The sequence below is a fragment of the Muscardinus avellanarius genome (assembly GCF_963383645.1).
Source record: "Muscardinus avellanarius genome assembly, chromosome: 10".
In the NCBI taxonomy this organism is placed as follows: Eukaryota; Metazoa; Chordata; class Mammalia; order Rodentia; family Gliridae; genus Muscardinus; species Muscardinus avellanarius.
In genome coordinates, this window is record NC_137796.1 from 97,407,422 (window position 1) to 97,423,879 (window position 16,458).

Genomic DNA, 16,458 nt, shown 5'->3' on the forward strand with positions numbered 1-16,458 from the left:
CAGGGGCCACCTTGTATTTGTGCATCGCCACCTCCCTACATGTCGTCTGGTGGCTATTGCAGAATAGGTGGCTCGGGGGAAAGTTTGTTGAATGAATACATGAAATCCAATCATATTTCATTCTTCCTTTGTCCTTGCCTGCATGGGAGAACAAGGCAGGGTCACGAAAAATGATGGCTTTCCGTTGGCAGCATTTTGTATGCACAATTGATAAGCTATTGCCCGCAGCTAAAAATACCTACCCCCGAGCAGCCATTGGATGGATGGGGCTTAACACAAGATGTTTAATCAAACAGCGACAACCCAAGCAGAACCACAATTAGCCTCTGACACCCCATTGAACTCCGGATGAAGAGCCCGGAAGCCTCTGACTTCCTGTTGGTCCCCTGGCACCCAGCGACCATCACCCTGGGTCCACAAAACAGCTAAAACAAATGAACATCCTCTGCCCAAGGCAGTCACCAGCTGGGAGTCAGCGGATGGGCAGGACGGGCAGACGCCGAGCACCAGGAATGAATTGGATGGAGAATCGCCCGTAGGGAGCATCATTTGATACTGGAGAGAGCAATGAGAGAATCTCCATCATTTGCCCTGGACTTTAAGAGAGCGAATGGATGCTCCTCAGATTCCTGTATCCCTCCTCACACCCAGGGGTTTGCAAAGACCACTTGGTGCCTCTGAAAGGAATTCTCTCAATTTCCCTCATACAACAGACCTGCCAGCTGATCAATGCCACTAACAAAGAGTGGAAAAAAAGAAAAGGACTGGACCATTTCTCCTTAGTGGCCTGTTTCTCTGAGCTGATTACAGCAGCATCTGAGCAAGCAGGTGCATCAAGTGGTCTCTCGAGTCACATAAGTTGTTGTTGAACCCTGGCTCCAGCAAACACTGGCTATCTGATATGGAAAGTGACTTAATCTCCCTGAGTTTCAGTATGCTCACCTCTGAAATGGGGATAGCAGTGGCATCAATCTCATGATGTCAAGTGAGGATCAAATTCAATACCAATAAAACCTCTAGCTAGTGAGATGAACACAGTAAGCACTCCAGGGGGGGCATGATCAATCAAAGCCCTGGCCTTGCTCAATTCTTGTGCAGAGAACAGAGACATTTGATGCCATCGCATACCACCTCAGTCAAGTGGTTCGAGCCTCAGCCTCCCTCATCTGCATAGGGCTGAAAGTCATATGTACTTTATTAGTAAGGATTACATACTAGGTGTGTAATACAGAGGCTCCTTGACCTATGCTAGATTATGTCCAGATTAATCCTTTGTAAATCAAAAATGCTTTAATCTGCCTCCCATCCTAAACACCCTAGCTTAGCAACGCGGCACACTGCAGTCCTGGTTGTTTCCCCCGCTGATCTCAGGGCTCATGGGGACCTGAGGTCACTGCCACTGCTCAGCATCTCTAGAGAGGAGCGCAGGGTGTGTGACTAGCCAAGGAGAAGACCCAAAGTTCAATATGTGGTTTCTACCAAATGCACATCATCATAAAATTGGAAAAACTGTCAGTCAAATCGTTGCCAGTGGAGACTGTATTAGTACAACTGCAGATAATGCATCCGACTGCAGGTGTGAGGCATGAAGAAGCAAGTTCTGTGTCTGATGGCAAGTCCTGGAGAATTGTCAGCTGTGCTGACAGAGCGGAGGGGCCACCTATTTTCTGCCTCCTGACCTTGATCTATGCTGTTCACTCTCCCTCAAAAACCCTCCCTAGCCTCTGCCTGTTAAACCCCGACTGCCCTTCCCTAGATGTGAGCTGTGAGAATACCATTATTATTCATTCTTTCTTATGAACTACTCCTTTTACAGATGTGGAGCCTGAGCTCCTGAGAAGAGAAGTGGTTTGTCCGGGGCCCATAGGGACCCACGTCAGAGCCCAGTCTATCACTGAGGCCTCTCCTAAATGAATTTAGGAAGTCTGGGGACACTTGTATTGACTAAGACTAAAACACAACTCAGAAGCCTTTTCTAGACCTGAATGACCTTTCCTAGAGAAACAGACCAAGAGGAGCCCTGTCTATAATTGCTAATCTGTCACTTTAGGAAGGCTGATCATTTTTGCTGTGATCAACACTTGATACACATAAGATGGAGAGGGAGAAAGGTTTATTTGCTTATGGGTCTAGAGATTCCAGTCCTTATATAGAGTCCATTTTGCTACTGCCAAGCTGGAGCCGGGGCTGTAGGTCCTCAGGGCATGATGGAGAGGAGGAGAGAGAGCAGAGGGACAAAGGACGTAGAGAGTACCCAGCCCCACACCCTCGAGGACCCACCTCCAAGCATGGCTGTCTCCTTTCAAACCATAACAGTATGTAATAACTGTGGCCACTTACTGAGCGCTTCTCTGGGCCAGGCTCCTGCTAAGAGCTTTTCTTTAGTCCTTATGGCAAACCTTTGAAGCAGGTACCATCATTAACCTCACTTTGCTGATGAGAAATCTGAACTCATTCTATTGATACTAGTTGATCAAGAATGCTAATCAGGAAAAAAATACAAGTCTGGTAGGCTATAACCCAGCTCTGCCAGCCTCCAAAACACATCTCTCTCACTTTCAGCATCCTATAATTCTGATAACTCCTCCACTCCATATTTACCGGAGATCCACCTGCTCGTTCCTGTAAAGTCCTGCCCCATCTGTCTTTGTGACAAACTCCCTGAGCTGAGAAAGCACAGCTGCATCCATCACTTGGTGCAGAACTTGACCCAGGACGGCCCCGCCGAGCGCTGGCAAGATGCTTCTTCGATTTTACCAGCTGGGCTGTCTTGGGCAGGTGGCTTACTCTCTCTGAATGTCAGTATCCTCATTTGTAAACAGAGACCAGAAGCCTGCATTTCACCTGCTCTGCCATCTCCTTAAGTTTTCTTTATTTTTCTTATACTTTCCTTGGTAGAGAGTGACAGGAATGAACGTGCACATAACACTTGGGGTGTTTCCTCTAGATCCCAACCCCTCCCCTTCCCCATACGTGTCACTGAGATTGGTATTGATACTTTGTATATGTAAATAGCATTATTTAACCGGCTATCTTCATCATGTCTCTATCCCCCCTTCCTTCCCCTAAACCCCTCCATCACTCCATCGGAGTCTTATCTGAGGTCTCTTTTATTACCCAATTTTTCTCTACCACATATAGGAGAAAATATACAACTATTCACTGAGACTGGCTAATCTCACCAAGCATAATATTCATCAGCGACATCTACTTTCCTGAAAATGATGCAATTTTGTTCTTCTTTATGGCTGAGTAAAATTCCATTGTACGTATATACCACAGTTTCGTGATCCATTCATCTGTGGATGGACACCTAATACAGTTTCCTTTAAATCAACTCACTTTTTAAATAAGCTGAACTTGTTCTATAAGCAGGCATTTATCACTACCCTCCATGGAAAAATAACATTCCTCTGATATTATTTAAACTACATACATAACGTTTGAAGTAAAATTGTGCACCATTGAATCACACAGTTATCTCATCTCTACAAAGCCACCAACACATAGTAGGTGCTCAACAGAGAGTAGTCATAAGAAAATGGACTTTGGCACTGAAGAGGACGGTCTGGAAACTTGAGTCTGCTAGGTGATTTTTTTTTTTTTTTTTTTTTTTTTTTGGTGGTGGTACCGGGGTTCCTGGAAGCCCTTCTTCCTCCGGGCTACACTCCCAGACCTATTTTATATTTTTGAAACAGGGTCTCTTACGCCAGCACGGCTGGCTTCGAACCTGCGCGATCCTCCTGTCTCCGCCTCCCAAGCGCGGGGATTACAAGCGTGCACCACCACGCCCGGCATTGCTAGGTGATTTGGATGCAGTTTTGTGATCAAGGCCTGTGGTTTTTATGGTTACCCAACAAAGTTACTCCCAGTCAAAAACAGCCAGAACCAACCTCACTGTTGAAAGAAGGTCAATCAATAGGCAAAGGTGGCTCCAGCTCGCTGATAAATAGATGCTGTCTTGCTTCTCCTGACTTCCCTGAATGAGTCTTCCCTGGGACAACTGCCATCTTAGCTTTCTGCCTATTCATCAGCAGGAGGGGAGACGTTCTAGGTATCAGCTAATCTGCACTGGAGATGACTGCTTTGTTAATTTTTTAGGGAAAAGCCAGGGAGGCTGTCCCACAGACTCAGGACTCAAGATCCACAGGATAAATCTACCACAGTTGTTCCAGCTTGACAGACATCACCAAATCATCCCAGCTCTAATCAGCCCAGGAATGGTTAAAAGGATGGTTTCAACATGCACCCTGACAGCCACTACCAATAGAATGAAGATGAAACCTTTTTGATAGGAGATTCTATAAAGGGAGAAACAAAGAAAGGGAAACATTAAATCTAGCTATGAAAAGAATATACTCAAGTATAGTGTTAAAATTTAATTAAAATATATATTTATATATGATGTGTATATATGTATATATATATATATATATATATATATATATACATATACACATAGTGTCCACCAGAAAAATAATAGAAAACAACATGATGGTAAAGCTACAGGGGAAATTAAAAGCTATCACAATGGGAGCTGAAAGTTTAAAAAGAACAAAGGCCCTTTCAGAAGACACAGCACCAACTGAGTCATTATGCAATACTTGCTCTAGAGGGTATAGATAATAATCCATATTCCATAGAGGATGGTCAATGTTTTCCACCAAGCAGAGAAACAAAGTAGGAGTCAAGGCTGGAATACAACTGCAACCAGAGTGCTTAGGTTAGAGGCAATAAAGAATTTCCTGGTAGACAGATGGGGTTGTCGGTGCCTGGCGTGAGCCATGGAGGGGAACTGGAATCTTCTCTGGGGGATTCTTGAGAGCTTAGCTTCCCTCCCACCGCCCCCACTCATCTCTGCATCGAGCAGGGGTCTGGTCTCTAGTAATGCTCAATAATCACCTGCTGAACTAAACTGGATGAGTGTAAAAAAGAAACAATAGCTAATTCTTAAGTGTTTAATACATGCTGAGTATTGTGCACATATTATTTCATATATCCTCATAACAACCTGAAAGGGAACTATTTATTATGATGTTCATTTCTTGGGATATGAATCCAGGATATCTATATTTCAGTCAACATTCTCACTTCTGTAATCCAAAACAACTAGCCACACTACTTAGAGGAAGGATGATTTATTTGCTCATAGTTTTGGAGATTTCAGAGGTCCAGTCCATGTCAGGCCAGGTCTGTGGAGCTCAGGACACAGTTGTAGGAAGTAGAGAAAAGGAGAGAGAAAGTGCTTTGCTCTGACATCATGAAGACTGGAAGCAAACGAGTGAGAAATTGGAGGAGGAACCACATGCAGTCCTCAAGGCCACCTCCCCAGGGACCCACTCATCACCAAGCCTCAACACCAACATGACTGCCTTGTTTCCATGAGGTATAGGGGACATCCTAATTCAAATCACAACATTCTGCCTCCAAAAAGTATACTCTTAACATTAAGCTAGGCTGTTAGGTATCCAGATACTTTGGGTGAGACTTGGCTTGCAAAGAATGAAAAAACAAAATGGTCCCTCGGATCCCTTGAAGAACCTGGAAGCCATGCCCTTGCATCTCAGCTGATAACCAACTGCAGGAAGGAAGCTCCACATTCCCTAGTTCCTGCACAGAGCAAGCGGAGCCCCAGGATATGAGGATGGCCACTGGCCACCTGGCAGTGCCTCATATTAAAGACACACTGTAGATCAGATGCCCCTTGGGAACTCTTTCTCTGCTCCTCTCCTAGAGGACTCTCCTAGAGAATCACTCAAAGTTCAGAACAGAACCACAGAAAACCTCCCAGCACCATCCTCAGAGGCCAGAAAGAGTGAACACCAAGTCTCGTGAGCATCGCCTCGTCTGTCCTGTTCCTCTGACCCCAGGTCCAGTGTCAGTGAGGAGGTGGGTGACAGCCCCCAAGAGGCAGTGCCCCACTGTGCCATTCAGTCTCCACTAGGCACCTGACCTCAACGCGGCCATCGCCCACTTCTTATCTGAGAAGCTGAAACATTGCTCTTCCTAAAAATTCATCCTTAGGGATTCCCAGAAGCAGGTAAAATAACACGGCTGGAATTGCTCACAATGCCAGAGGTCCGCCTGACAGGAGGGCTGAGTCATCTAATGCAAGAGCTGGGCAAATGGGCTGTGGGAAGCTGCCGGTCTGTGAGACACCCAAAGTGTGCTAGCCTTTAAGTCAGGGGAGAGATGCATTTAAGCCACGGGGGCCGGTGACTGGAAGGAGTGGCTTCCTTTTTGGAAATTCACAGGAATGTAATTTAGGATGCAGAGAAACAGGATTTGCAAAAGGTTTCACTAGGAATTTAATTAGCCCAGATAAGCAAGTCTCTCTCCAGTTCTTAAGACATAGGACAGAACACTCTTCTTCACCTAATTGCCATTGCAATCGAAGAGTTCTTTTGAGGGGGTCTAACCTCAATCTTTTTATAGCTCCTCCTCCTCCTCCTCCTCCTCCTCCTCCTCCTCCTCATTCTCCTTCTTCTTTCGTGGTACTGGGGATAGAGAACCTCCAGTACCACAAAAAATTCTACCTCCAAGTGACACTGAGTTGCAGAGGGCCTCGCTAAGTAGCTGAGGCTGGCCACGAACCTTGATCCTCCAGTCTCTGCCTCCCAAATGCTGGGATTACAAGTGTGCACCACCATTCCCGGCTCTTCTCCTTCTTATCAAGTCTCTCAGTTGCCTGTATTAGGGAGGGGGAAACTAAAAGAGAAGTAGGAAGGGAAGAGGAACGGAAGTATGTTACCCTGTAACCCAGCATTCCAGTTTGGAGGAATTTATCCTCCAGAAAGACACAAACATTCTTAATGAAGTTCCATAGTGACCCTCCCAAAATAGTAATGATAATAATAAGCAATGTCCAAGAGTAAGTATTCCGTGAATATTATCGACCTAAGTGAAATCCATGATTTATTTCCAAGTGAAAAAAAAATTCTAGCTGCACAAGAGTATTCCTGTAAAATCCCTCCCATTTTGTGTTGATAACCAGTCTTACTAATTATGTTATTATCATGTGCATATGAGCACCTTGGAGCTATAGATACCAAACAGCTGCTCTGGTTACCTGTTGAAGCAGATCAAACCGCCCCACAGCGTAGAGTCTAGAAGCAAGGACTGGTGAAGGTTCGTCACAGGTCTTGGCTGGCCGAGCTCCGCTGGGTGGTTCTCACCTCCTGTCTCATGCAGTCGCATCCGGGAAGCAGCCGGGACCACAGGCCCCGGGGGCTCCAGGATGATGGCTGACTCCTGTAGTGATGACTGATGCTGGATGTCACTGTGAGCTTAACTGAGCCTGAGCCTTTCAGCGAGAGTCCCTCCACATGGCCTCGCCAAGTGACGTGGGCCTCTCATAGATTACAAGAATGACCACCCCGTGGGTGAGTGTCCCAAAGGCCCACGTAGGACCTAAGCCTCCAAGGTCACACAGTGCCACTCCTTCTATGGTCTATTGGTCAAAAGTCACAAGACCACCTCCTCCTGGGAACTACGTAAAAGGCTGAACAACAGATGGAGTGGTGCTTTGGGGACCATTTGAAGGATGGCCACCACGTTATCTATGGAAACATGAGGTGCTGACAGACTTTCCTTTTCTAATTTCTAATATAGTGGTTAAATGTATAAACTCAGCCTGGTTTAATGTCCTGGATCACCACCTGCTGTCTCTGTGACCTCAGATAGGTGACTTAACCTCTCTGAACCTCCATGTGGTCAAATCATGGTACCCACCTCACAGGGTACTTGTGAAAATCAAGTGAAATATTGTGTATAAGATGCTTTGAAGGCCGGGCGTGGTGGCACACGCTTGTAATCCCCGCGCTTGGGAGGCTGAGACAGGAGGATCGCACAGGTTCGAAGCCAGCCTCAGCTACTTAGTGAGGCTCTCAGCAACTTAGTGAGACCCTGTTTCCAAATGAAATATAAAATTGGTCTGGGAGTATAGCCTGGAGGTAGAAAACCTCTGGGTTCCACCCCCAGTACCACGAAGAAAAAAAAAAGATGCTTTGAAGTGCCCTTAGGCATTATGAATACTCAATGAAAGTAAGCTACTCATTATTATTATACACTGATATAAAGTTTAATTTTTACAAATGTGTAGTACTTTTATAATTTAAAAAATAAACTTTCAAAGCCAGGTGTGGTGGCACACACCTTTAATCTCAGTACTTGAGAGACTGAGACAGGAGGATTGCAGGTTCAAGGCCAGCCTCAGCAACTTAGGCTCTCAGCAACTTAGTGAGACTCTGTTTTAAAATAAAATAAAATAAGCTGAGGTGTCGTTCAGAAGTAAAACATCCCTGGGTTCAATCTCCAGTAGAAGGAAGGAAGGAAGGAAGGAAGGAAGGAAGGAAGGAAGAAAGAAAGGACTTTCAAAGACAAAAAGAGGAAATATAGCAAAACAAAGAGATATAAACTGAGAACTCGTCGTCATGGTGGTGCACACTTGTAATCCCAGTACTTGGGAGGCTGAGACATGAGGATCGTGCAGGTTCGAAGCCAGCCTCAGCTACTTAGTGAGGCTCTCAGCAACTTAGTGAGACCCTGTTTCCAAATAAAATAAAAAATAAGTCTGGGAGTGTAGCCCGGAGGTAGAAAGCCCCTGGGTTCCATCCCTGGTACCATAAATAAATAAATAAATAAATAAATAAATAAATAAATATAATAAACTCAGAACTCTGCCTCACAGTCCAGCAGATCCACAGAGACAGAGACTGCCTCTGAAAGACTTCAACCCTTCCCATTTGGACCAGCAGACCACTCAGCTGTGGGGTCTGAAAACTTGACCTGGGTTCTTCGTTCAGCCACTCCCCACCACCCCTGCAAAGCCTCTAAAGTTTGAGCACAGTAAGCTGCAAAACATAGGAAATAAATTCCCCCAAGAATATAACCAAGAAGCCTTGCAATCACAAGAACATGGACTTTCTATTACCCGGGAGCTTAGGCCTGTCCAACAGCCCCATTGACCGAAAGGATTTGCCATGGAGAGGCTTGACGTTCTGATGGTAAAGTTCACAGGGGCGAGACTGGTTGGGTTCCCAACCACAGAGTCCCTGGGCCAGTTAGTTTGAGAGAGTAGCTAGCGGTGGAAAGCAATTTGAAGCCGTGACGGTTTTGATGGCTTAGTTAGCTTACCCCTTATCAACACCCACGGACCTTATCAACACCACTCTTCCTACCTGGGTAGTGTCACGGTGAAATGAAAGTATATTTTACTGTGGGGAGTTCCAGGTGATGTCAGGCCTTAAGAGTTGACATCTCTGCCTTCTTTTTCAGAAAATCAATACACAAGCATCACTCCGTTTCCCTCTAGCTCCCCGCCCCACACACAGCTCACATCTCTCTCTTTCTGACCCCTGGATCTCCCTAGGGCTCCTTATGCTACCTTGCGGCCGGGGATCCGCCCGTACAGAAGTGGAGAAAGGTTGTCTGCGGGTTGGTTTCTCAAGAGAGGCAATTACTAGAAACTTAAGGAAATGTCAAATATGAATACCTAGCAATTTCGTTCGGAGTTGATGACTTGCCTGTCTTTAAGCATTAATTAGGTGGGGCTGGGATATTTTTAAAGAGTTTCTATATGGAGAATTTTTAGCACCACACTTCAAATAGGGTTCAGCTGGGGAGGAAGCCACTCTCTGCGGAATATATAGAACACTTTTTTTCTGGGCCGATCCCAGTATTTACCCATTTCTGCCTCTTTATAAGCTTGGAGGACAAAGAGATATGAGAGGGGATGTGGACATTGCTTTAAAAAAAAAAAAAGTTCTGAGAAACTTAGAACTTAGCCCTTTCCAAGTCAGGGGCAAGCCAGAGGACAGGATTCACCTTCCTCCAGTTGAGAGCTCTTTCCTGCAGCCAAACGGAAGCGAAGCAGAATTTGATATGCCACAAAATCGGCCGAAACTTGCCTCACCTTCCGTTTCAGTTTGTAACTTTGAGCAAATGATCTAAACATCTAAACCTCAGTTTCCTCATCTGTAAAACAGAAAGATTCTCCCACTCCCTTCCGTTCTGTGGACACGCTGAGCTCATCCCCACCCCAGAGGACCTTTGCTGTTGCGGGTCCCACTGCCTACGATCCGTTTGCATCCTGGAAGGTCCCTTCTCATCCTGAATTGAACTGCAGTGTCACTTTAAACCTTAAAATAATTCCCCCATCAACTTATCTCACCCTTTATTCTTCATGGCATCACTACCTGAAATTTTACTGGAACCAGGGATTGAACCCAGGGACATTCTACCTCTGAGCTACACACCCTCAGCCCTATTTTTTTTTTTTAATTTTGAAACAGAGTCTCACTAAGTTGCAAAGGCTGGCCTCGAAGCTGTGACCCTCCTGTCTCAGCCTCCTAAGTACTGGGATTACAAGCATGCACCACTACTCCCTGCTTGTGTTATTTTCATATGTGTTTATTTATTTGATTTGTCTCCTTCAGCCTCCTATAATTCCCACGTCAAAAGGGAACTTGTAACCCTAACCCTAACTCTGTGTCCTCAGCACCTCAAACAATACCCGGCACAGTAAATGCCCAGTTAATATTCATTACATGAATGAACTCTTGGCCTGTAACTCACAGTCACTGACCACATATCACGTGCCAAGCACCATTGTGGCCACTTTGCAAAAATCATCTTGCTTAGCCAGGTGTGGTGGCACATACCTGTGATCCCAGTACTCAGGAAGCTGAGACAGGAGGATCCCAGATTCAAGGCGAGCCCCAGCAACTCAGTGAGACCTGTTTCACTGTGAAAAATAAAAAGGACTGGGAGTATAGCTCAGAGGTTAAGTGCTCCTGAGTTTGAGCCCTAGTATCAAATTTTTAAAATATTATCTAATTGTTTTATCTCACTTGTAACAGTGTAATGAGATAGATATTCCTATTAGCCTTTAACCAATAAGGAAACTGAGGCACAAGGAGATTCAATACACTTGCCCACAGTCAGAAAGCCAGTGAGTACAAGGTGTGGTGGCACACGTCAGCAATCCCAGTACTCGAGAGGCCGATATGGGAGGATAGCAGGCTTGTGTTCAGCCTCAGCAACTTAGTGAGGACCTGTTTCAAAATAAAATAGGGCTGGGGGTGTAGCTCAGAGGTAGAATTCCCTGGGTTCCATCCCCAGTGCCACAAAAAATGAAGTAGAAGAGTATTAGAGCCAGCAATGAAACTCGGGCAGCCCAGCACTCTAGCCACTGTCTGTGCACACTCAGTGCACACAGGAGGCTCAGCCCGATTCCAGGAAGCACTGACCTGTGAGTGGGTCAGAGCACGCAAGGACTGGCAGCCAAACCTTTAGCAGAGACCCGCCTCCGAGGCATCTGCTCTGCCCTTCCTTCTGAACCTGCTCCCTGTCATCTCTAATCCCACTGTGTTCTCTCTCTCCCTCCCTCCCTCCCTCTCTCCCTCCCTCCCTCCCTCCCTCTCTCTCCCCCCCTCTCTCTCCCTTTCTCCCCCCCCTCAAACTGAGTCACTTATATGCTATTTCTATACTTTCTGAGTGGACACCCTGAATGCCTGCGATACCAATTTGTATCCACCTTCAGCCCATGCACAGATCTTTGCCCACAAAAAGTTGATGCTAAATCCATTTTGAAAGGATTTCTGGATGAATAAAACATTTTGAAATGCTTTTCAACAGAACATAGCAAGGCTGTTTAATAAAGGAGAACTATTAAATGCAGAAATGCTTACAGAGCAAGCAGAAATCAATATCTGTTCCTCGCCTTAATAAACCCAAGGCTCCGCGCTTCCCCACCCCGGGGCCTTTGCACATGCTATTTTCTTTGCTTGCAACACCTTCTCCTCCCACACTTTTTGCCCATTTGCTTCCTACTTGTCCTCCAATCTCAGCTTGAACCTCATTCCCTCAGCAAAGCTTTTTCTAATCACTATGCCCAAATATTTCTTCCAAACAGTTTGAAGTGCATTTTCTTCTATAGTTCTTCTGTTTATATTTTTCTCCCCTTGCAAACTCTAAGCTCCATGAAGGCAGAACAGATGATGTCTGTTTCATTCACCATCTCTTTCCAGGGCACAGCTAAGAGTAGGTATACCAAAACATTGTTGAATGCATACACATATGTTTGAAATGCCAGATTGACAAATATAAACAACTTTGCTCTAATGGCCCTGTTTTCTGAAGCAGTCACTTAAAATAGTGTATACTCATCATTTTTCTCTACCGGATGCAGTGTAACGTACCTAGTAGAATGTATCCCACTTGGAAAATATCTGAATTATGTACTGTTTGGAGCAGGAGCATCGGTCCTGGGTTTGAATCCTGACTAATTAGTGTGACCAGCACCGCAGCTCCTCACTGCTTCAAAAGGTCACTTCAAAGTGCTTTGATAAAAAAAAAACACAAACTTGTTTTAAAACTGGCAGTACCAGCTACTAAGAGGGTATGAGTACTAAAATTCTCAAGCTCTTCTACTGGAGGCGTAAATCAGTACAAACTACTTTTCGGTTCATTCTTAATTTATATCTAATAAAGATGAAGGTGCAAGCATTCTAAAACATAATGAATACGTTTCTAGGTATATACTGCCCAGGAAACTCTCCCTTGTGAACAGTGTCTCTTATGAACAGTCATATCAAGATATTAACTACAGCTGGGCATGGTGATGGACACCTATTATCTAACTATCTGAGGTTTTGTTCATCAAAACAAGAAAAGGAGTCTGAGATAGGAGGATTGTAGGTTTGAGATCAGCCCGTGTAATTAGGCCCTGTTTCAAAATCATACACACACACACACACACACACACATACACATACATACACACATACATACTCATACATACACATACACACATGCACATACATACACACATACATACACACACATATACACATACATACACACATACATACTCATACATACACATACACACATGCATGTACATACGCACATACATACACACACACACACACACACACACACACACACACACGGGCTGGGGGGTAGCTCAGTGGTAAAATCCCCCTGGGTTTAATCCCAGTAACCAAAAATAAGAGATCCTAAGTATAGTGGTTCATAATACCAAATTCCCAGAACAAACTTAAATGTATTATATATACATGCAGATAATATATTATATATACTACATAAATTAGTATATACAGTTGATATATAAAAATTGCATATAATTTACATACTCAAATAAATCACAATAGGTTCATACAATGGAATTCTATACAGTCATTAAAACGGGTATACTAGATCTCTGGATATCAGCACAACTCGGTCTCAAAGACATCGTGTGGAATAAACAAGCACAACATAGAAGGTCAGAGGCAGAATGAGAGCTGAGGAGCGCGGAATGTGGCCCTGCACGCCACAAGTGCACACAGCCCCTGACGCCTGTAGGGAGAAAAGGAGGCTCGGAGGGACGAGGACGGGCATAGGCTCCTTCAAGGGGACTCCAACTCTATTTATAGTGTTGTTCCTTCTTTTGAAGCAAAGAGAGCCAATGTTCGAATTTGTTTAATCTGAGTGATGAGTGCACCAGGGTATGTGGGTGTGCTTATTACAAGACATTTTTATTAGAGATTTCATATATAATATTTTAAGTGACCACAGAGAAAGAGAGAGAGGTTGGATTCTAGCTTTACAGCTTGACCTCAGACAAGAGATGTGAGTTCTCTGAGAACCCTGTTTGCAAAACAGGATTAAGGGTGTTTGAATTTCAGGATTAAATGTAATAATGAAAGAGAAGCGATGTTAAGAATAGTTTCCAAATATTCTCCACTGGAGTATTATTTTGGAGTGAGTCCCTAATGATTTTCGAAATGTGTTTTATTCAGGAAGAGACTTGCTTTTTGTGTTTTGTTTAAAAAAAAAACATCGACCTGAAATTGTGTAGATTCAATACAAATTGTGTAGATGTGATGCAAATCTGACCCTGAGGAAAATAATACATTGCTACTGTTGATGCAAAAATTATATACATGCATGGTACTTAGACATAGATAGCTGCAATTGCCACGAGGTAATGGAACTTGGATGGTTAGAGAACAAGAATGGAAGAAAAATTCTATTCTCTATTATTTTTAATTATGCACCATAATTATACAACATTTGTGTACAATAAAATCAATATGTTTGTGCATGTGTACGTGTGTCTCTGCTTGTGTGCGTGTGTGTGTGTGTGTGTGTGTGTGTGTGTGTGTGTGTGTGTTTGTAGTACTGGGGACTGGGAATGCTTCACCACTGAGTTATACCCCAGCCCTTTTCATTTTGTCTTTTAAGACAGTGTCTCCCTAAGTCCCCAGGCTGGCCTCAAACTTCTGATATTCCTGCCTCAACCTCCCAAGTAGCTAGGAATACAGGCGTGCACCACCATGCCGAGCTCATATAACTTATTTTTAAATTAATCTGAAAGCCATGATCAACTCTTCTTCAATTCTAAATCTACTTAAAAGGGCCAGATCAGCTAGGCGTGGTGGCACACGCTTGTAATCCCCGCCCTTGGGAGACTGAGACAGGGGGATCACACAGATTCAAAGCCAGCCTCAGCTGGCTTAAGAGACCCTGTTTCCAAATAAAATATAAAATAGGTCTGGGAGGGTAGCCCAGAGGTAGAAGGGCTCCATCCCCAGTACCACCAAAAAAAGAAAAAAAAGGGCCAGGTCCTAGATGAGCATGGTGGTGCATGCCTGTAATCCCAGTACTTGGTAGGCTGAGACAGGAGGGTCTCAAATTCAAGGACAGCTTCAGTGAGACCCTCAACAACATAGTGAGAACCTGTTTTAGAATAATAAAAAAGAGCAGGAGTGCAGCTCAGAGATAGAATAATCCTGGTTCAACCCCCAGTATCATAAGAAAAAAAAAAAAAGGAAAGGTCCTAAAATCAAAGTTCAAAAATGGCTCCTAAGAAGAGATTTGGCCCAAGCTCCCCCTGAACACAGGTAACAGAAAAGGCACATCACCTCTATGTTCTCTAGCAGCAGAGTATTGGGGATCAGGTATGCAGGCTAGGTTTCTGTCTCCATGACTTTGAGTCCCCTAATTTCATTTCTGAATTGGGATAAGCACACCACCACCTCTGCTGGTACGATTAGTAATAGACACCCCCCAAAAACATGGGTTCGATCCTTTGACTTCCAGGGGAATTTCCCAATAAGCACACTCCCAGGGCCGATCTAGGAGCCAGTGAAATCAAATTTGCCTCCAAGACCGACCAGATTCTCTTCTCTCTCCACAGCGAACATCTTGACCGTGATCATCCTCTCTCAGCTGGTGGCGAGGAGGCAGAAGTCCTCCTACAACTATCTCCTGGCACTGGCCGCCGCTGACATCTTGGTCCTCTTCTTCATCGTGTTCGTGGACTTCCTGCTGGAAGATTTTATCTTGAACACGCAGATGCCTCAAATCCCCGACAAGCTCATAGAAGTGCTAGAGTTCTCATCCATCCACACCTCCATCTGGATCACGGTTCCCTTGACCATCGACAGGTACATCGCAGTCTGCCACCCGCTCAAGTACCACACAGTCTCCTACCCCGCCCGTACCCGGAAAGTCATCATCAGCGTTTACATCACTTGCTTCCTGACCAGCATCCCATACTACTGGTGGCCCAACATCTGGACCGAAGACTACATCAGCACCTCGGTGCATCACGTGCTCATCTGGAGCCACTGCTTCACCGTGTATCTGGTGCCCTGCTCCATCTTCTTCATCCTCAACTCCATCATTGTGTACAAGCTCAGGAGGAAGAGCAATTTCCGCCTCCGAGGCTACTCCACGGGAAAAACCACCGCCATCTTGTTCACCATCACCTCCATCTTCGCCACACTCTGGGCCCCCCGCATCATCATGATCCTCTACCACCTCTATGGGGCACCCATCCAGAACCACTGGCTGGTGCACATCATGTCCGACATCGCCAACATGCTGGCCCTTCTGAACACGGCCATCAACTTCTTCCTCTACTGCTTCATCAGCAAGCGGTTCCGCACCATGGCAGCCGCCACGCTCAAAGCCTTCTTCAAGTGCCAGAAGCAACCCACCCAGTTCTACACCAACCATAACTTTTCCATAACCAGTAGCCCCTGGATCTCCCCGGCGAACTCACACTGTATCAAGATGCTGGTATACCAGTATGACAAAAACGGGAAGCCTATAAAAGTCTCCCCGTGATCCCTGAAGTTGGGCACCTAGTGCCCCTGCTAATCCATTTCCAGATGGGAGGGCGTCCTGTCCTGTGGCTGAACAGGTCTCCTTAAAGAGTGCTCACCCGATTTCCTGTCTCTGCAGACTGAGCAAGCTCAGAGATGAGGAAAAGATGGAAGAGAAGAAAGGAAAACGTAGATCTTGTTTCTATTTACGTGTCCATTTTCACACACTCTCGTGGCCAGCAGAAGCTCCTACCAGTTTGGAGGTGCCATCGGAGGCTGTACGTGACATCATCCCATGACCAGTGAGGACCACCATAGAGAAATAGTCTGTGACTTTGCA

The 16,458-nt window shown here is 45.1% G+C and overlaps 1 protein-coding gene across 1 annotated transcript in view; it reads left to right on the forward strand.

Annotated features, from left to right (window-relative positions):
• The window catches only part of GPR139 (G protein-coupled receptor 139), a gene marked incomplete at both ends in the record, with an annotated part of 47,810 nt that extends 31,670 nt beyond the window's left edge, over nucleotides 1-16,140 (forward strand). Inside the window, one exon of the mRNA XM_080704465.1 lies at nucleotides 15,206-16,140. Within this exon, the coding sequence (XP_080560591.1) occupies nucleotides 15,206-16,140 (935 nt within the window). The remainder of the gene's footprint in view (nucleotides 1-15,205) is intronic.
• Nucleotides 16,141-16,458: the final 318 nt, after the last annotated feature.